Source organism: Lutra lutra, chromosome 2, assembly GCF_902655055.1.
Source record: "Lutra lutra chromosome 2, mLutLut1.2, whole genome shotgun sequence".
NCBI classification, from domain to species: Eukaryota; Metazoa; Chordata; class Mammalia; order Carnivora; family Mustelidae; genus Lutra; species Lutra lutra.
In genome coordinates this window covers 162947768-162969892 of record NC_062279.1, presented here as the reverse complement: position 1 = coordinate 162969892, position 22125 = coordinate 162947768, and the positions used below count along the sequence as shown (strand labels likewise).

At 37.1% G+C, this 22125-nt stretch overlaps 1 protein-coding gene and 1 non-coding gene across 3 annotated transcripts in view; both read right to left on the bottom strand.

The window, feature by feature from the left end:
* Positions 1-6481: 6481 nt before the first annotated feature.
* STIM2 (stromal interaction molecule 2) overlaps positions 6482-22125 on the bottom strand; it is a 144145-nt gene continuing 128501 nt past the window's right edge. The window contains exons 8-13 of one of the 2 annotated variants that reach the window (XM_047719066.1): positions 20680-20847; positions 20391-20414; positions 19876-19976; positions 19417-19655; positions 12493-12766; positions 6482-7916 (exon numbers count right to left, since the gene is read on the bottom strand). In XM_047719066.1, the coding sequence (XP_047575022.1) occupies positions 7439-7916; positions 12493-12766; positions 19417-19655; positions 19876-19976; positions 20391-20414; positions 20680-20847 (1284 nt within the window). In that variant the 3' untranslated portion in view covers positions 6482-7438. The remainder of the gene's footprint in view (positions 7917-12492; positions 12767-19416; positions 19656-19875; positions 19977-20390; positions 20415-20679; positions 20848-22125) is intronic. The other variant, XM_047719067.1, reaches the window with a different exon arrangement.
* On the bottom strand, positions 13604-13753 carry LOC125094442 (U12 minor spliceosomal RNA). The gene has a single exon (XR_007125505.1). It is a non-coding gene; the product is annotated as a U12 minor spliceosomal RNA (small nuclear RNA).

The following is a 22125-nucleotide window of genomic DNA, read 5'->3' as shown; positions in this document are numbered from 1 at the left end:
CACTCTACAATTACTGAAAGAGTAAGACCTAACGATACCAGAAATCACGTTAATTACCAGCTAGGCAGCACAGCCATTACATGCTGGGCTCAGAAGAGGGGCCGAGCTCCATATAGGACAGGCTAACTACACAAAGCACACACCTAAGCAGAGCCTGGAAGGAAAAGCATCTGTTTCTCCTATTAGGCTTCTTCAGACCTCACTCATCATTCAGGGCCCAGCTGGATAAATATGTTTTGCAAAGAGAGCGTACTAGTTACTCCGTGCCATTTCTGATCTCTTCCTTCCTTGGAATCTCCATAGAAGACAATGAAAATACAGCACACATTGCTGAATCATGTTGGGAAATGGTCTGGAACTGTTTTTCTCATCACTAAATGTATGAATACCCTTAGCAGTCTGAAGCTTGAAAGCAGCAATAATGTTCGTCATTTATTCATTCAGCGGGTATAGAATGTATTTAGCACCTACAGGGCCAGTCCTTGGGAATTCAAAGCTGGAGAAAGCCAACTCCCTGCACTTAAGCAGTTTGGTTTATTGGGCAAACCAGTTAGGAGGTGGTGGCAATATGATGTGACAAGTGCCATTGTAAAGCTCTGGACCTTCACAGAAGTGGGATATCATCCACACTGAGGACATGTAGGGGAGACTTCCCAGAGATGCCCGAGCTGAATTAAAGGCTCAGAGTTAACGGCCCAAGGAGAGGACATTTAGGCAAAAGCATCAGCCGCTGCATGGTCAGGGAGGTGGGCAGGGAAGCCGTAAGAACTTCTGCTTAACTGGTTAGGTTATGTCCATGATGGCGAGCCCTGAGGCTGGCAGAATTAGCAGGGTCCAGAACATCAAGGTCTTTCACTAGTTTCTGTTAAGTTTGTATTTTCTCCTACAGGCAATGGAAAGGCATGGAAAGATTTTAATCAGAGAAAATCCATCATGTGGCTTAGCTCACCAACAGGAAGATGAAAGAGGGTGAGGCTGGTTCAATTAGCTTGTGGAAGTTAATAAAATTAGAAATGAAGAAGGCAAGGCCCCAGGGGAGTAGACAGGAGCATTAGCAGAGATATTCAGGGATTAAATGAAAAAGATTTGGTGATTTGACAATATAGGCATCCTTTCCCTCCCTAAGTCCCCTCCTTTCCCAAGGTCCTATGCTCAGTTCTATTTCCAGGTTCATTTTCTGAATTTTAAAGTCCAAATGTAACCTCTGGCTGCACCCAGGCTTAATTTTATCCTTTCCAATCCAATCTCCCTTTCTTGTAATTTCTTATCATTCTATTTTTTGGTTACAGATATACATCTTGAGAGTTAATAGAAAGCCTTTTCAAGGAGAATCAAACTTGAACAGCTGGTATTTCAAAAACAAAACAAAACAAGCCACATTCTTTCCCTAGAAACCTCTTCCAGTTCCTAAGGGGTGGTGCCCTTCGATCTCCACAGAATCTGGCGTGACCTCATCTCAGGGACCAGAGGTCTTAAGGGTATTTCAGCAGATAACATTCTCACACGTGGAGAATCGGCTCACATGGAAATTTTAGAACCACGACGCTTCAGTTAAAGAAGGTGTACTTTAAAAATAAACACACGATAATCTTAACAGAACTACAACACTAGGACGGCTGCTATGTCACACAACTACTTGAAAGCAAAATGTGAAAGCTTTAGGACAGCAAAGGAAACCATGAGCAAAACGGAAAGGCAACCTACTAAGTGGGAGAAGATATTTGCAAATCATATATCCCATAAGAGGTTAATATCCAACCTATGTCAGGAACTTACACAATATTAAACAAATAACCCGATTTAAAAATAGGCTGAATAGGCATTTTACCTAAAGAAGACACACAGAGGGCCAACAGTTATACAAAAAGATGCTTCACTAAATCATCAGAGAAATGCAAATTAAAACTGCAAAGAGCTATCACCTCATACCTGTCAGACTAAGTATTATCAGAAAGACAAGACATAACATGTGTTGGCAGGGATGTAGAAAAAGGGGAACCCCCATAACACTGTTAATGGGAATGGAAATTGGTGAAAATTCATCCAAAAATTTAAAATTAGATCGTTCAATCCAGGAATTCCACTTCTGGGTATTTCCAAAGAAAACAACCCGTAATTCAAAAAGATATATGCACTTCTATGGTCACTGCAGCATTATTTACAACAGTCAAGATATGGAAGCAACCCCAGTGTCCATCGAAAGATGAATAAAGATGTGGTATACATATATATACAGTGAAATATTACTCAGCCATAAAACAAAAAGAATGAAATCTCTCCATTTGCAGGATGGATGAACCTACAGGGTATTATGTTAAGTGAAATAAGCCAGAAAGACAAGTAACATATGATTTATATGTGGAATCTAAAAAACAAAGCAAATGAACAAACAAAACAGAAACAGACTCACAGATCCAGGAAACAAACTGTTATCATAGCAAAGAGGATTTAGGAGGTAGGCCAAATTGGTGAAGAGGATTAAGAGGTAAAAATTCTAGTTATAAAGTAAGTCATGGGATGTAATAGATAGCATAGAGAAAATAGTCAATAATACCGTAATAACTTCATATGACAGATGGCAACTATATTTATCATGGGGCTTGTAATGTGAAGAATACTGAATCACTATCACATTCACCTGAAACTAACAGGATATTGTATGCCAATTATACTTCATTAAAAAAAATTATACTCATTTAAAAAAAAAACTCTAAAATGTTACAATCTGAAGCTTGAGACAAGCATTTTGACCCAGTTAAGAAACTTGCCAGAGTCCGACTTTTACAAGGAACTAGAATCTAGCAGGGCAAAGCCGGAGGAGCGAGGGAAGAAACAGTCGCTTTGCTGCTGTTTAAGAACTGAAGGTATGGAATGGCTGAGTGACTGTCTTCCTGGGACACAACTGCAAACACTCTGCCATACCTTGAACCTGTTGCTGTCACTTTTGGAGGCTGATGAAGACATCGCAGCACATCCGGTAAAAACTGGACCATCGGAACAATGGAGAATCTGGTAGATTAAATTCTTTAACTCAGGCAAGGATCTTGGGCATTGTCTCACTCCCTTCACGTGGTAAGAAATCAAGATCTGGACTGAGGCCTCCCTCCAATGTCCCATCTGGGCCTACCACACACATTGCCGGAGACAGATTCCTGTAAGGGCCACTGCAGACACTTGCAGATAACCTCCCAAAAGCTCAGTCACAGGACTGGGGTAGAATCCTGAAGGCTAGCATGAAGCCAAGGGATTCAAGATAGGATCAGGCCTACCCAGGTAAGTCTGAGGTGGGTAATCTTTTCAACAGAGGCTACCCTGTTTTATGTCTGGGATGTGCGGAGGGAAGTCTTATCTGTACAATCAGGGCTTCGAGATTGCTCAAATGCTATTTCCCTCTGATAACATAACAACCATGCACACCCTCCCAGCTATTACAAGCTGTTCTGCTGGACCTCAGTAACTGCAATCTCATTTGCTGGAACTAGACTACTAGTTGGTAAAAACCCTAAAACTAATTTGCCCTGGGGCCTGTTACAGTTCTAGCAAATTTCTCCACGTCCTCAGCAAATTAGCACCATTTAATTGTCCTTGATTTATTAGTTTTGAGCTGCAGAGAAATCCTCTCCCTATTAGCTCCCATCTCCCCAACATTTGGTTTATATTCTATCACTGTCCTTATTACAAGATTTTGTTGGATCTGTCTCCCCTATTAGATACTGAGGAGTTCCTTTAGGGGAGGTACTGGTCACATTGGTCTCTATACCCACAGAGCTGATGATTGTGATGCTTGTTATGTGATAGGCTATTAAATATTTGTTGAATAAGATTCTAATATTGTCTCTTATCTGTAAGTTTTTTGGGAAATACCATTTAAGACCTATAAATAGGAGATCATTAAGGCTAAAACATATGTAGGTTTTCTTTTGCTTACTTTTAAAAATAAACATGGAAATACGAATATAATTTTTAAAAAATCACTGTTTTAGTTGGTAAATGAAGAATACAAGAACAGCTACATTTGAAAGACAAAAAACACTAGGACCCCAGGAACATAATGGGCAAAAGATATGAATAGACAATTCACTGAAATGAAAAATACATAACATGAAGAAACTTTCCAACAATACTAGACATTATTTACCAATTATATTAGCAGTTTTAACCAAATGGTAATTCAGAAGTGACAGTGTGAAACACTCTGGTATTGGGGCGGGGGGGGGGGGGTTATAAACACAGCTATATGGATAAGAAACCTTAAAAAGTTATACTCAAGGTATAAACAAGATATAGTTTTATATGTAAAACTATGGATGTTTAGATATACATACATATATATTTTCTTTAGGCTTTCCTATATACTTCTCAAAATATATATTCTAAGGAATCAAAATGTTGATTAGAATTTATGTGGTATGACTCAGAAGTTGACACTACCACTTACCAGCTATGTAACATTCAGCACATTATTAATTTTCTGGGCTCAGTTTCCTCATCAGTAAAATGATTATATTAAAAAAAAAAAAAAAAGCCAGTACCTACCTTACAAGGTGGGTGTAAAGATTATATGAGAATATATATTTGAGTTTAGAACTGCACCTAGTACATTGAGTGGTCAATAAATATTAAATTCTAGTATTTTGCATATCAGAGATCAGGAACAGCCTAATGATTAATAAAAGAATAATTAAAAAGATTATGGCAACTCCATACAATGGCATATTATAGTTACTAAAATGCTCATGAAGTTTTTAATGTTGGAGAAATGCTTATATTAAGTGAAAAGCATGATGTAAAATTAAATACATATATGGTGTGTTTTCAATTATGTAAATATATATCAATATAGAGAAAATAATCTGACAGAAAATGAACCAAAACATTAAAAATAGTTACTTGGGGCAGTAGAATTTTACCTGCTTGCTGTTCTTTTTCTTCTTTATACTTTTCTATCATGAGTCATTTTATATAATAAGGAGGGTATTACTTTTAAAATCAGAAAACACCAGTCTTATAAGATTAGTAAGGTAATGAATGGGTAATTTAAAAAACTTATATTAATGCCCAACTCTACACATGGAAATGAAGCAACACAGAAATTACTGTGGCTTTCTACAGCTTAATTATTCTCCGTTGAATTTACAAAGATAGAACACTGTACTAACGCCAAGTACGTACTACCAACATAAAGCAGCAAAAACCCCTTGAATTTGTTTATACACAAGAACATGAAATTTCATACAAACCATGCATTCCCTGACTGCCCACACTGTACTTAGGCCAGCCTCTTCCACGCCAGTCCCCATGTGCCAGCGTCCAGTGGTTCTGATCCAGAATTCTCTTCTAATACTCAACAGGCAGCGGGCTTGCTGGGAGCCCCTTGGAGCCCTTCTCTCCTCCTCCCACCTGACTCCCTGCCCCATCGGTCTTTTACCTTTTCTATCTATCAAACTATAAAGTTCTCATACCTTGTGCAATTTTCAGAGGAAAGAACTCCTGTCTGGTTGTAAGAAGGAGAAAGACGATAAAAATATTCCCTTCACTTGGAAGAAACTTTCCAGAATGCTTTTCAATGCTTTACGCACATTACCCCCACTTCCCAACAGCTTTAGTGCCATTGTTCCTCAACTTGACCTTTCAGGGGATCTTACCTTCTGATTAGACCAAAAACACTGTGTTTATTTCAGTTAATTTTTTGCCTTTACAGCACTGTCTCTTAAATGTATAAATATCTGTGTGTGTGTGTATGTATGTGTGTGTGTGTGTGTGTGTGTATAACATATATATTGAATATATCATATATTGAATATATGTGAATATATATATCATTCAACACCTTAACAGTTTTTAACAACAGTACTAAAGAGAATAAACCACCACAACTTTTGGACACTTCAGGAAACCGTTCATATTCTTGATAAAAGTATTTCTTAGGAGCACATCTCACATAAACTTCCGATCAGTTGGCATTTTCCTCTAAGCAGGACTGGGTTGGACACTACATGTTTTAGCCATACTGCTGAAAAGCCATTCGAGCTAATATGTATCCATTGTTCATCCCAATGTCCATCCATACTGCATTAACCAACCATTTATGCCTGAATTTTTAGAAGGAGTTTAGGCGAAAACTCCCAGATGTTATTGGTAATTATTTTTTGCCACTCTACGTGATGATCTTCACAGTAAAAGCTACCCTTAAATAACCTAGAGATTTAACGAACCCCAAGCTTTATAAATTAATACAACACAATCTAAATGCACCATAAATTTATATTTGTTAATCTTGATATTAGGACATTTAAACATTTCAAACTACATAAAAATATGACAAACAATATAAAATGGAAAGAAATTTGTTGACAACTTCCAAAATGTCACTATTTCTTATAGTGCAATTAAGCAACACAACAGCTCACTTAGCTCTCCAGAAAAAGCATAGTGTTTTTAGTGGAGTGTTATCAACAAAAATCAACACAGTCCCACACAATAATGTCTTCAATTTATTATCTTTTCCACAGTACAAATTCTTCACAAACCAAACTTCTTTGCAGTTATTCAAAGTCTGTAAACAAGTGCCTGAATCCCCATGTCCCCGACCTCAGTTTAAGCTTGTGAATGTCAGTCCTTCAATCAAGTTTCAACTCTTCCACGTGCATAAGGAAATCAAGAGCCTTCTCTCCTTAAATTATTTATATTTTATCATACAGCCTGCAATGCAGTAAATCACAGTGAAAGCCCTGGGAAAAACAAAACAACATGATCTTTACAGCAGGACTTGAAACTTTATAATATTAAATGCATTTATAGAAGCTTCCCATAATAAAAGCGTGGGTTTTCATTTCCAGAAATCAAGTCAATTAGAAACCCTAGGTTCTACTTAAAAATCCATTTTGATCTAAAAGTGAAAACAGTCCCCTATCCATAGTCATTTTATAAACTCTATACAGTTTCACTTGCAGAGATTTTTTTTTTTTTTTTCCAGTCTGGAAAACGGTAGTGCAATTAGTTTTACTTTGTTTAAGTCATTTAGTCCGGGATGTAAATAGCTCTGTGGAAAGATAAGAAGATGGTGTGGTAAACAAGAAATTTTTGCAAGCCCATGCTGGCTTACTAGTCCATTAAAGCTCGTAAGTCCATAGTGGCTTTCAACAAAATGTTGTATATACATCACTAATAACAAAGCAGAAATAAATAGGCAGAAATGACTGTAAACTGTCTCATCTCTTAATGATTTTTCAGTATAACTGGCTTGACGAATTGATTATATAGTCATTTAAATAGGCAGACAGTAGACAGTTGCCCCGGGACAGTCCACTATGACATCCAGTCTGGAAAGCCCCAATGGAGTTACATTCCTAAAATTAAAACAAAAAAGGGGGAGTGGAGGACGGGAGATAAAGAGTTTAAAGATGCCACTTCAATAAATTCCATCAAGTCAGCCAGTTCACTTAGATTTCTTCTTAAAAAGGCTTTTGATTTTTGATGGCTTTTTGCTTTTCTCTCCATTATGACAAAGATCGTGCGGGATGCTGCTTATCCTGGCAACACGTGGGGCTTCCTGAACTGGTTTACTGTCGTTGCCAGCAGAGGAACAGGACGTGTGGCGAGGTTTAGGCACCGGGATGCCACTAGAAAGCTGGTTCATGCTACAGGACTTCTCCAAGATGCCATTGTACACTTTGCTGGCAGGACTGAAGATCATACTCTTCGTTTCTGTCAGACCTACACAATCTGGAGAACCCCGAGAGATATCTGCAGTTATGGGTGAATCTCCCCGGGATGAATCCTCTAGAGAGAGCTCATCTCTTGATATCTTTCGAGGAGACAATGTTTGGTATATCTCAAGGCTTGAAGGAGGAGACTGTTTCCTTCCAATGGAAGAATTTAAGGAGTCACATTCTGAGGCCGTGTCTGGCACTTCCCTGGATGAGACAGAGACAAAGGTAACATTTTAAATCAGTATTTTTTAACACTACCAGTAGACATGCTAACTAATTCTAACTAAAACAACTTCTATTTTTAATCCATCAAAATGTAAAAAGGGAGAAATACTAAAAGTCCATACATATTCTGACAAAATTAGATTACTATTTTAAATAATACAACTTAGCAAAACTCAATGTTTAATATGTAACATACACTATAATAAAGAAATCTTCCAATTTAAGAAACATAACTCATGCTACATCTTTCTTCAATTGTCAGAAAAATGAAAATGTTTAAAGTTTACAGATTTTTTTTTTTTAAATCTCAGCTACTTTGGTGTTTTGTTTCAACACCAAGTATTTTTCTTTCTAAATTACATAGCTGACATTATATATTTTAAAAGATGAACTTTAGTCATGGTCTCTCCTTTTCCTTCTTAGTTATTGAACTGATGAAATTTAGCTTCCTGAGGAAAAAAGGAATATAGTTAAGCTAAAATGTAAGTTCTCCCAAGTTTAGAAACAGGAGAAGAAAGCTGACGTACAACTGGGGGGAGGGGAGTGGGAGTGAAGGGAGGCAAAAGTCAGTGATGTCACCTGATTTTTTAAGAAGTAGACAGTCAATAAATTCTCACAAGTTTATTCCTTTTTGATTCCCCCCTTCTCCACGTAAAGAGAGAAGAAAAATAAGAAGGATAATAAAGTTCACAACCTCAAGACCAAAAAATAGTAGATGCTATTAGCCATTCCTGCAAAATATCCCTCAAATCCAACACTTGTCACTCCCCCACTGCTACCATCCCTATTCCTGAACTACTGTGAAGTCACCTCAGTGATTGCAAGGGCTTCCTAACTGATCTCCCTGCTTCCCCTTCTTGTTCCTCCTTCCTAGCTACTGCTCTACACAGATGCAAAGGGGTTTTTAAAAACCGAGTACATCATTCATTTACTTGCTCAAAACTTTCCAATGCTTCCTCCCCTAGTTAGGCTAAAAATCCAAAGACCTTGCCGAAGTCCACAGAGCCCAGTACAATCAGGACCACGGCTATGGCTCCAGCTGCAGGCCCCAGCACTTTGTCTTACTACACTATGCCTCCCTCTTTGTTCTCCCCAAGATGCCAATCCCATGACTCCCTAGGGGTTATGCACTTGCTGTTCCCTCTGCCTCCTATTTTCCTTCCCTCCATCTCTACAGGACTTAATGCCCCAGGTCATTCAGGTCACTGCTCAACTGCTCTCTCTCCAGAGATAAATCCCTTGGCACTCTGTCAAAACAGTATTCTCTTTTTATCTGACTTTAGTTAGCATCCCAGAACATCCCACTACTTCAAAAGGTATTTTATATTAACTTTTTATAGTCACTTTCTCCAAAAGAAAGAAAATGAGGACAGGAAATCTTACTAACTTCTGTATTCTCTGCACTGGAATGGTGAGAGGCAAGTTCACAGTGAGTATTTAATAAATATGTGATGAACGAACGAATGAATGAAAGAAACAGATGAAAGCAAAGAAAAAGAGAAAAGACCTTGGATAACAGAGATCATGTCTTACTTATTTTTGTATGTACCACATGGAATACAAATAGTGTTCACTCTATGAAAGAAATGATTAAGAAATAAAAAGTAGAGTTAAGATAAAAAGTAATTGGCAGAAGAAACACGGTAGGAGAAGGAAGAAAGCTGAAGACAGAAGAGAAAGGCAAGGACACATATGATCATAAACCACCAGCCAGAACGAGGCCAGAACCTTGTCTCACTTGTTTTGGCAGCTCAAGTTATTAGCAAGTGCACAGCATACAGCGAGGACCTAAGTTCATATTTATATAATAAATGAACTGAATGATCTCTCACCTCGGATGATTACTATCATTACTCACACAGTGATATTAATTCTGATGTGCATTTCATGTTAATACCCCATTTTAGATCTGTATCTTACTCAAAGTATTTAATCACTTCTCTGTACTTCACTCACACATGTATGTGCAGATTGTTTCTATTACGCTTCAAGCTCTCAGAAGGTACCAAATTCCCTGGGCAAATAAAGACTTAAACGATGATTTCATGTAATATACAGTTACATGTGCTGCATCATTTTTAAGTGCTTTTACAATATGATAATGGGGGTGCTAACAGAGGAAAAGAGGAAGTTCAGATAAGAAGAAATGACTCAGCAGTTGGTCACTGGTAGGGACTTTTCTGCTAGCTTCTTTTGGAGTTGGGCATCCATTAATTGTATAGCATATATCACTGTTCCTGATGCTGTCCAGGTCCCAGAGCCAGAAGCTGATTTAGTTACAATTTTATAAATTTACTTTCTACTCTGCTACGTGGTTTGGCTGCTTTGTGTGTGAAGTTCTAAGCTCGGTTAAAAATATTTCAAAAACAGTCTCTAAAATCTAAATAGTATGTGAAAACAATACTGATCTAAGGTAGGACTCCTAGATTCCAGTACTGGTCCTGCCATTAATCAGCTGCACAACCTTGGGCAAATCACTTAAATTAACCAGGTCTCGATTTTCCTGTCAGAGTATTTGATTAATCTCTAAAATTATTCCTCATTCTAACATCCTTATTCCAAAACAAATAATAATCTGAAGTGTTGCTACTTCCACAGAACTAGTGAGATTTGGGGTGTAAGGTATAGTATAATCTCTGACTCTTAAAGTGTCCCATTTTTTCTAGAGCATATATTCTTTGGAATGTTGAACCTGATGTGTACTATTTATGTTATTTTTCTATTTCTTTTTTTCTCACTGTGAGGTATAGGTGAATTCATGTCAGTTTAATGCCTATATAACAAGACTCAAGTCAAGGTAAGATTTAAATGAGTATATGCGCATAATGCATAGAACATAAAACATCAGTAAATAGTAAATGTCATTACTATTACTATTTTGTAAGGATTCTAGTGGTTCATCATGTAAACATGTAAGAGACTAAATGAGGAAAAGTTTTCTGCAGCTAAATTCTCTATTTATGAGCTAGCTATGAATTTCCGACACTATTAGTTGAAATGAAAACTAAACATTTTCACAAATGCAGAGATTCTACTGGACAGCAGCACTCTAGAGTCTTCCTATTAATTTCCATAAGCCACACAAAATTAGTTCTGTCCCTAATGCCATCCTGTGGGTGACGATAGTTATATTGCAAAGGCTATACAAAAAGCTAATCAGAAAGTGCTACCCAAGCAAAGATGTACCAAATTCTCCAACTGTAACAAGGACACAAACCTTGGACCTTCTCCTCAGGAATATTCTCTCATAAAATCTACTTTCACTAGTAGATAAAAACAATCATGTATGAAAATTATTATTCGATGATGATGCCAACTAAAGAATCACATGATAGAGAGAAGCCACAAAGGGTCACTGAGAGCATCGAGCCCCCTCCCTTTAGTGTTGTTTCTCACGTAGGGACAGGAAGACTTCAGAGCTGCATAGCGACAATGTGTGAGCAAAGTCAGAAAATGGCATCGGTTTTCCTGTCACTTAATATCCCACGGCTCCTAAAGAGAGATGTGGTTTGGAAGGAGACATCCTTAGCTGCAACGGGTCTCACGGAGCATGATGGTCCTCAAGCTGGACTAGAACACACTACTGCTATACCCATTCCATACAAATTCTTACATTTTCTTTCATCTTTGGCATCTGATATTTCCTGTTTGCTAGTAAGTACTAGCAAGTAACAGAAAAAAATCATTGAGTGGCAATAAATATTTTAAAAATTCAGTCATATTTAATGTTTCTTTGTGTATATTTAAGTTTATGCCTTTGTGTTTTACAAAAAAACTATTCATAAGACAAATCTGTGTTCTGAGACTTGAGTCAGTTGTGTGCAGTGGTCTCTAAGCAGTTGCATGTCAAAATATCTACACTGTCTGTGGTGGGCAGAACGCTAAGATGGTCCCTAAATCTCTAGTCTTGGTGTAAACACATATATTCTTCCAGTTATTCCATCAAACACTAATGGAGGTGCTGCTATGAAGGGATTCTGCAGATGTAATTGGGGCCCCAAACTAGTCTATCTTAATATACAGAAATTATTATCCAAGTGAGCCTTTTAAATTGGATCCAGAGATTAGAGACAGGGCAAGTCAGAGATACCAAAGAAAGAGGGGACTTGATAGCAGGGATAGTTTCTGTTGTGCGCTTTGAAGATGGAGGCCCATACAGCAAGGAGTATTGTGCAGCCACTAGGAACTGGGAGGGGCCCCCGGCTAACAGCAAGCATGGGAACAGGACCTCAGGGCTATAATCACAGGAACTGAATTCTGTCACAACCAAATAAGCTCGGAAGTGGCCCTCCAGGCTCCAGAGAAGAATAAGGCCTGGCAAACACCCTGATGTTAGCCTTGTGACACCCTGTGCAGAAAACCCAGCCACACCAAGCTTGGACTTTAACATGCAGAACTAAGAGCTAATAAAGGGATGTTGCTTGAAGCCACTAAGTTTATGGTAATTCGTGATGCAGCAACAGAAACCGAATCCAAAGTGTCGCTCCTCCCCACCCCAGGCCCACCTCCCATCCACCCCGCCCAACATATACTGCTGTTGGTTCACTGCCAATACCATTGCTTTTCAGCAGAGAAGTAAATGGCCTCCTCCTCATCCTCATTTCGATAAAGGACAGGACAACTTGACACTGACAGGATATCGGGGTCAGGGGAAGGCAAGGAGTGCTGCGGGTGCTGGGGTTGGTGGGGGTGCCGGGTGTGGGCCTGGTGCGGTGTGTGAGGAGGGAGCTGGGCACGAGGACACTGTGGCGAGGCTGGCACGATGCTACGACGGGAGCGGCACAGGCTGCTGCTTCGGGCGAGCGACCCCGCGGGCTTGGCCATGGTCCCTAAAAACAAGCAGAAACACACAAACAGGCTCATGAGACCAGTGTCGCTTCTAGGCACAGCACGGACACGCATGTCGGGGTCCTGCCTCCACTAACAGGTCACGTCACCATGGAGCCAGCACTCACTGGAGTAACTGCACTATGGTCACCACCTCTACCACCTGGACTGCTTCCCAGGAAGGTGAAGAAATACAAAAACAATAGAACAAAAATGAAAACAGGTCTAGAAAATAAACAGAAGAGAACATAAACCCATGAGGCTCTAACATTACATCTGACATTACTAACTACACAGGCTTGAAAATTTGCCCATGATGATAAATCCTTACATTTAAAAATCAATACAGCATGTGTACTTTGTAGCAAAACTTTGTGTGAATTTTACCATTAGAAGAAAACTGTCAGTAAAAAAAAAAAAAAAAAAAAAAAAAGGTTGAGATTCTCTCTTGAGATAGCATGACTTGTCTGAACTCGAAGTTTTATTGTTTTCATGTTTCAAGTTTCAATTTAAATTCTGGTTAGTTAACATATAGTGTAATACGGTTTCATATTACAACAGAATTTAGTGACTCATCACTCATATACAACACCCAGTGCTCACAAGTGCCCTCCTTAATGCCCATCACCCATCTAGCCCATTCCTTACCCATCTTCCTCCGTCAGGCCTCAGTTTGTTCTCTATCATTAAGGGTCTTTTTTTTTTTTATCATTTTTTAATAAAATCAATATAATTTTATTGCAGACGTTTTGCACCGCCAAAAAAAACCCCCCACGAAATTACAAGTTACTAAAAACCAACTCACCCCGATCGCTCTTTTTCAATATTAAAAAAGAGGACAGGCAGATCGCATCACCCAGGCATCCCGCAAAGTAGGCGGGTCACCTTAGGGGCAACCTTAACCCGCTCAAAAATTCGTCTCACATTAGCAGTGAGGATTCGAGCGTCACCCCGAATCGTTATTTTCCTTACTCATAAGTTTAAGGCATCAATAAGGGTCTTTTATGGTTTGCCTGCCTCTAAGAAATTTTAAATCAAGTCACTGAAATACTGTCTCCTAGCCAGTAAGGCAAAGATCTGACCAAAACTTGTTTCCTGAACACTGATTACTATGGAGCTAACTAGAAATCTTAGATAATCTTGTTTCTGCTACCAGTCTCAGTCTAGACCCATGCAGGTAGAAAACTTCGGCTGCAGCACCAGAACATCACACTGGTGCTCACATCCCAACATTCTGTAAGCCCTCATTCCTACATCTCTTTATAAAATGTGTTCCTTTTGAAACTCACACTATTAAGCTGTGTGAATCTACCACCTCTACTCCAGTCATCACTTCCCAGTCATTCCCTTACCAATCAACCCAACCTATCATTAAACTTGAGCAATCTCATTTATAAATAAGACCTTCCGACACCTTAACTCATCATGGCTCCCCCCTTCTCAGGACATCTATGCCGTCACTCACTCTCCAAGTTTGTCTTGTTGTCTTGGGATCACTGCTCCATTTTGGTATTACAAGTCAAGACAGACAATTGAGATTCTGATCACGTTTCTACCTTTCTAGTTCACACATTCTGCTCCTTCCACTTTGTCTGTCCTATTCTCGACCCCAAGTTCCAGCACCTTACTTTACTGATTAGGGCTTCTGTTAGCTTTATATTCAACTTCTATTCCCCAATAGCATTTAAAAATCAATGCTGAACAATAAACCTAAAAAATAAACCGATAAACAACAGCAGCAACAAAAAACCCTCCTCTGTCTTCTCTGTTTTTCAACTGACATAACCTCTCTCCCCTTTTATGAAGAATTTTATCTGTTACTTTCTCCACTATTTCACCTAACTCATTCATCAAAGAAAGTAGGAAGTGCTAACAGACAGTTTGACTGCAACTGTTCTCAACAAAGTCACAATCTACTTCCTTGTTGCTAAATTCAACAGATAGCTCAACCCTTCCCTGACATTTGACCAGCACCTGACACTGATTATTATTTTGTCCTTCCCTTGACTTCTCAAAGCACATTCACACACTGTGCTGCTTTTATACAACAGAATAAAGAAAAATAATATAAGTGATCTCTTCAAATTAGACAGGAAAAAATTTGGTAAAATTTAACAGCCACTGATTTAAAAGAAGAATCATTCTTAGCAAAATAGGAATAAAATTTCCTTAACTTAAAAGCAATCTACCAAAAACACAGAACAAACAATAATTTAATAAATAAATAAAAATCACATTTCATGATGAAATACTGGGGAGTATTCTCGTTGAAGTCAGAAATGGCAATCATTATTGCCTACAATCACAGCTTTTATTCAACATTTTTTTAAAAAAGATTTTTATTTATTTATTGACAGACAGAGATCACAAGTAGGCAGAGAGGCAGGCAGAGAGAGAGAGAGGGAAGCAGGCTCCCCGCTGAGCAGAGTGCCTGATGCAGGGCTCGATCCCAGAACCCTGGGATCATGACCTTGGCCAAAGGCAGAGGCTTAACCCACTGAGCCACCCAGGTGCCCCTATTCAACATTTTATTGAAGGTCTTAGGGGGAAAAAAGGGAGGGAAGAAGGCATTAGGACTGAAAAGGGAAAAAACAACTTATTACTGCATAAACAAAAAAATCCAAAAGACTCCTGAGAGAATTTAGTATTTCTGTATGTAACATCAGCTTAGCAAAGTCAATAGCAGTTCCCTTTACATCGGCAACAAACAAAAAAAATTTTTTTAAAGAGAGGTAACAAACAACAATAACAAAACAAAACAAAAAACACTATGGGGTATCCAGAAATTAATCTTTTTTAAAAAGATGCACAAGAAGAGTGCAGAGAAAAATTTAAATTTTTAAAGACGTAAAAGCAGATCCCCCAAAATGAAACTTATGAATAATAACTTTCCCCAAATAGATCAATAAATTCAAAGAAATTCCAATAAAATCTCAATGTATCTTCATAAGTGAATCCTAAAAATCATATTGGCCTAAACAGCAATTGTGAATTTGAATAATAAAGGAAAATGCAGACCTATCAAGCCTCAACACTTACTATAAACTTTTATAAAATAGCAACTAAAGCAGAATGGAACCAGTGGAACAGAACTGAGAGCCTGGATGCACACGTGCACCAATGGAGAGAAGTGGGATTACAAACCGGTAGGGACAGATCAGAAATGAGGCTGGGACAACTGTTTGTCCATACATCAGGAGATATATTTAGATTCCTATCTCACAATACAAACAAAAATAACTTCCAGGTAGATTAAAAGACTAAAGGATTAAAGCAAATCTGAAACTTTAGGAAAGCAAATCTATTATCTTCTGGAAAAGACGTAAAAAGCACAAATCAGTTTCATAAATTTGTCACTGGAAATGTATTTTTAAAACCCCTATGATTAAAAAAGAAATAAATAACACAGCTGAGTAACAAAGAAAAGCCAAAGCCTGAAAGCTATCTGCAACCATCAAAGAGCTGGAAAATATTAAGACAAATTCTCCCAGATCAATAAGGAATCTTGGGAGAGATTCCACAGTAGGAACAAGCAACTCAGAGAGGAAGAAATCTGAATACAAACACCATTAAATGAACGGGAAATTAATCTCAGTAGTCATCAAAGAAATAAAAATTTTAATCACTCTATGGTATACCACAGCCATTCAAGTTACAAAACAAATAAATCAGATCATTCTAAGTATTGATGAGGATATGGGCAGACAAGCACTCTTATAAAGGTGGGTGTAAAAATGAACAACCATTTTGAGAGCAACCTTGCAATGACTAGGAACTGCAGCCCCTCCAAGCACTAAAAGTGATCCATTTTATAGGTGTCTACTCAGAGAAACTCTCAAAATTATGCACAAAAAGATAAAGGTAAGGTAAGGATGCTCACTGCAGTACTGTCTGTAAAGGCAAAAAAAGTACAAAGAGCCTACCTCAGTAGAAAAGTGGGTTAATAAACTGTGGTTTGTGATTATAATGAATAGATACACTGCGGTTAACTCATATTAAACAGTTACAGTGAATTTTAATAAAGCTGTATATGAACAAGGAAAATTTACAACATACGTGTGAGCAAAAAGAGCTGCAAAACATTACCTAGAGTTTGATAATTTATGCAAATTTTTAAACTGTATCTATTATTTATAGGTACATCTGCAAGTAATAAAAGTACAGTAGGCCTTAGAACGGTATACAACTTCAGAAGAGTGGGAAGGGGAGGCCAGGTGGTTTAGCTATATGTATAGCAGTTTATTTCAGAAAAAGGGATGAATAGAGCAAAATGTTAAAATCGTTTATTTTTAGTAGGTGGGCATTTAATTTTCAGTACTTTTAAGTACATCTGAATGACTTTATAATAAGAAATTTTAAGTAAATTGGTACCACATTCCCCACTATGAATATTTAGCAGATACTATAAAAGTAAGAGGAAAAAACTATGATCTCTTCTCCTACCACAAAGAGCTAAACTTTGATAATATGTTCCCTGTCTTTTTTCTTCACACATAATTAAACATAGACAATATTATTTTGTGTATAGTTTCACAATCTTTTACTTTGCTCTTAACGTACCACTGGTATGTTTCCTTGCCACTATTTCACACTTAGACAATTTACACATACCCACGGTACAAATTTAAAACTTCTCAGAGGGTACAAAATAAAGAGGCCTTCATCCTACTCTAGGCTCTAGTCTGACTGCCAGGAGTTTCCCATTTATCAGCTCTAGAAACTATGCTTTCATAACTAGGCAGAGTGGAGTATCACTGCTGTGCCACTGGGTGGAAGCAGAGCTCTCAAAGTGTAATCTTAGGCAAGAGTTTTTTTCACAGATAATAAATTTGGTCACAGAACTTCTAAATCATCAAACTAAAAATCAACTCATACTTTTTTCATATTTTAAATTTCTCTGTATATCACAATCACTGAAAACCTAAGACAACTATTCACATATAGATGTTTGATCCATCGAAAAGAACTTCTTAAAAAAAGGAAAGGAAAAAAAAACTAGTTAACTTAGGGAATACATTTTCATGTATACTGATACTGAATAATTATGGATTCTAAGGAGGAACTGTTATTTTTAAAAGCTACAGTTTTCAAACAAAATCATACACTTACGAATCAGTGTAGCATTTGTCAAGCTGAAGGGCATATAATTCAAATAAACACAAGACAATATTCAAAGAGCAGAGCTAGCCCAGATAAAGGTATAACTTTGCACCGGAACTACTTCACGGCACAGGACAAGTGAGATGAGCAAGGTCACATATTCCAGGGTTCACGGCATTTATTATCTGTCCTGTCTTCTCTATTGTGTTAAGAGTTTAGTGCCTCCCCAATTGACTTGCGTTATCTCTCTATCATTAAACCAGAGAGAGCCACAGAAATGAACACAAATGCATAGTCATTCACTATTTATTTGTAAATTTAGGGCTTTATTTCCTAAAATTGCTCTAAAAATTAGAACCCTTTGTAAATCATAACATCAGGAAAAATGTAACAATTGGATAAAAAAAATTCAAACTGGAAAATGTTTATATATCATGATTGATTTGTCTTTTTTTTTTTTTTTGATTGATTTGTCTTAACCAGAATTTCTATTTAAGTTTTCAACCAATTAGTGATTAAATTCTGCTTTCGATTCTTTGGAATCTTGTTTTATCTACAGTTTCCAAAAGGTCACAAAGATTGGGAAAGTTATTCAGGCAGGCAATAACAAGGATGAAAAGTTTTTCAAATGATTTCTAATATAAGAACATACCATTTTAAATTCAACTCTCTATAACTTTGCAAAAATTCCATATATTAATAAATTCTAAAAATGATTAAAATCTAAAACTGAATTTAACCTTCCTACTGAAACATATTCCTTACAGTGTAAAAATTCAAAGAATATTTATGTTTAATTTTTACATATTATTTTTACATATTTTATATTTATGTTTTACATTTATGTTTGTTTTATTTTTACATACTGTTTTTACATATTTTACATTTATGTTTATGTTTTATGTTTATAGCATAAACAAGGCAACATACGAAAACTGTACATTTTAAAACCACCTTTGAGAGGAACTCCATTTTCTAGCAACAACAAAAAAATGTTCTTCTAAACGTAAGCACAGTTTAATTCTGCTTAAAAGTAAACTGAGCCAGTGCATCATGAGTTAAAAATATAGCAGGATAAACTCTTTAAATAAAAGGATAGAGAACTGGAAAAGCAAAACAAAAAACCCCATGCCCACTGGGAATGGTAATGCAATCTCAAATAAATCACAGACCAGCCCAAAGTCACACAGTTGGTTAATCAGTGGTACCAAGATCTTCCCCTAATTTTTACTTTCTACTATAGATTAAGCTGTCATTTGAAAGAATAGTTGCCCTCAAAGCTCAGCACTTTGTTCATACAATATTTAGCATGTATGATACACTACTCTATGTGTGTGTGTGTGTATAGATAGATAGATAGATACATACATACATACATACCTGATTATTCTCACATAGTAGAGAGAAATTATTAACCACAAAAGGAAAAAAGAGAAAATGATGAATGAACAAATTTTTCATCATAGGTTTCAAAGTCAATGATTCATAAAATGCATGGTAGAAAGTTACTTGAAAAACTGTATAAACTCTCTTTTTTGAACTCATCACTTACCAGGAAACTGTGACACTATTGGGGGTGTATCTTCATCTAAATCATCAACTCCTCCAGCAATTGGATAGGGTGGAATGGAGACTCTGGGCATCACCACCCAGCTGTGATCAGAATACAGGGAAGAGGTCAAGCTGGGGAGTCCTGAGTTATGGGCTATCTGAAAGCCACAGATCTTCTCAATCTGCTGCCAGCGAAAAAGTCGTTCTCGTAAACAAGTTGTCAACTCAGAGAGCGCTTTCCTGAAAAAGCCAATGTCGTAATTACTTGTTACATCAAAGAATCTTTAATATGGCACTAAACAGGGCAACTACATGAACAGTGGCAATTACCCATTCTTAAAATTAGTATAGGTTATGTAATTACACATGCTTAAATGACAAGTTAACATATGTAAACTGTTTATAAATTACACATTTCAACATAATACAGGTAAACGGATGGCTAAAATAACATTCTTACTTTGCTTCCAGAATTTTGTGATCTACCTCATCTAGGGAGGAGCTATGTGCAACATGCAGAGTCCCAAAGACTGTGCTTCTTTTCTTTTTAATTTTCTCTGCCTAGAAACCCAAGGAGAGAAAAAAATAAGGGTAGGTTTGGAAAAAACACACACATATTAATGAAGTTTGTTTTGAATATATTAATAATCATAAAATCAGTGGAGAATTATATTAGCCAAAATAAAGCCCTAATTTACAAAAAAGAAAACAGATGAGGGAGAAAGCATGCTTTCTTAAGCCAATCAATACAATTCAAAACTTTGTTCTGGAGAACTTTTCTCTTATTCTGATGGTTCAGAAAATCCTAATCTTCTATTAAAACTAAGAAAATAACATTAATCATATCCTACTGCAATGAGGTGTTAGTGAGTGAACTGAGCTTTTTTTTTTTTTTTGCTAGAAATCAGATTAAAACTTAATGTCATTTCACACAATTTAATAAGAGTCAGACATTAATTTCTAGTAACTACTAACCTGAATCAGATATGAAGCAGCAACCTAGAGGAGAAAAGCTCTGTATAAAACATTTACAATAATGATAATAGGGATGATTTTTAAATGACACTAAGGTCATTCTAAAAGTTATATACTGCTCTAAATAAGGAAGTTTTACTCTACGGCCTATGACTACAAGAGTCGATTTATGCAGTAAGTTCCAATTCACAAAAAGAAGCTGCAACAATAACATTTTTATTCAGATCTTTGTATCCCAATTGGTTAATCTCTGTAGAAATTTATTAAATTATGAAATATAATAGAGTACCTCATCCTTAGCAATAGCTAATTGCATCTCAGCATTTTGTCTTTTAATATTATAGTACTGTACTTCTACTTCATGTGTTAACTGAAGCCATTTCTGAAGTGCATCTGGAACAGACCAGCTGCTTCGGAGTTCAAATTCTTTTTCAGCCTTTTTTAGAGCCATTCGGACCTAGAAAGGAGGGAGAAGGAAAAGAGGAGGGGGAAGAGGAAATGGAAGGGATGAGGAGAGAAAGAGAAGGTTGGAGGGAAGATGGAGATGGAGAGAGAAAGAGAAAGAAATTTATTTTTTTAAGAAAATATTTAAATTAAGATACATCTTAAGAAATTAAGATTTTACCAAAATTAAAAGAAAATACAATTTTAATTATGCTCTTTGTAAACATCTTTTTAAAATCACAAAGTATAAAAATATATTCCTAACATAAAAACTAGAGCTGAAGTTTTTAAGTGCATCTTAACCCACTAACCAAAGGTGTAAAGCCAAAGGGTAGAAAGGGCTTACATATATCTTAAGTTTCATTATTTAGTTTTTATATTTTATAATAGCCAGACTCAAGGGACAGAAGAAAATTTCAGACACATACCAAACTAAAATGGATTACATTCTTCTTATAGTGTATTTTTGTTTAGGGTATAGAATATAAGAAGTAGGGCACCTGGGTGGCTCAGTGGGTTAAAGCCTCTGCCTTAGGCTCAGGTCATGATCCCAGGGTCCTGGGATCGAGCCCCGGGTCAGGCTCTCTGCTCGGCAGGGAGCCTGCTTCCCCCTCCCTCTCTCTCTGTCTGTCTCTCTGCCTACTTGTGATCTCTGTCTGTCAAATAAATAAATAAAGTCTTAAAAAATAATAATAATAATATAAGAAGTATCCAAAATACAGTGGATACCTGCCCTACTACGCTTCTACTGTTCCCAGGAGACACTACCGAAAGCCATTTCACTATACATTCACTTCTTAAAGTAATGGTACCATTTTTTTGACAGTTTTCATGACATCTTCTTTACAGTTAGTTATTTCTCACTGTTATCATAAGCACATATGTCTATTACAGTCTGTTTAACCCACTTCTACTTAATTCGCTGCTTCTAACGTACCAGAAGGTAGATAAATCGGCATTTGCAGACCATGTGTAAATTTCAAGAAAACAGATTCTGAGTGAGACTCTACTTGATTTTTCCATGAGAAACTATGCATAGGTTTCACTGTCAGGATGTCAAAGTCTTCCTTCGAGCTGCCTTTAGGGGAGCCGGACAATAAACAGTTACAAAACTAAAATGCCTACTGCATTAGTTGGAATAAAATGCTAAGGGAAAAACTCTTAAAGAAAGCCTAAGAAAAGAACAAAGAAAGAAGAGACAATCCATTCTAAGGAAGATTCACTTACAAACTAGCAAGAGCTCAAGCTAAAGATGTGTAAGGAAGCGTGGTGGAATATAAGGAATCACGAA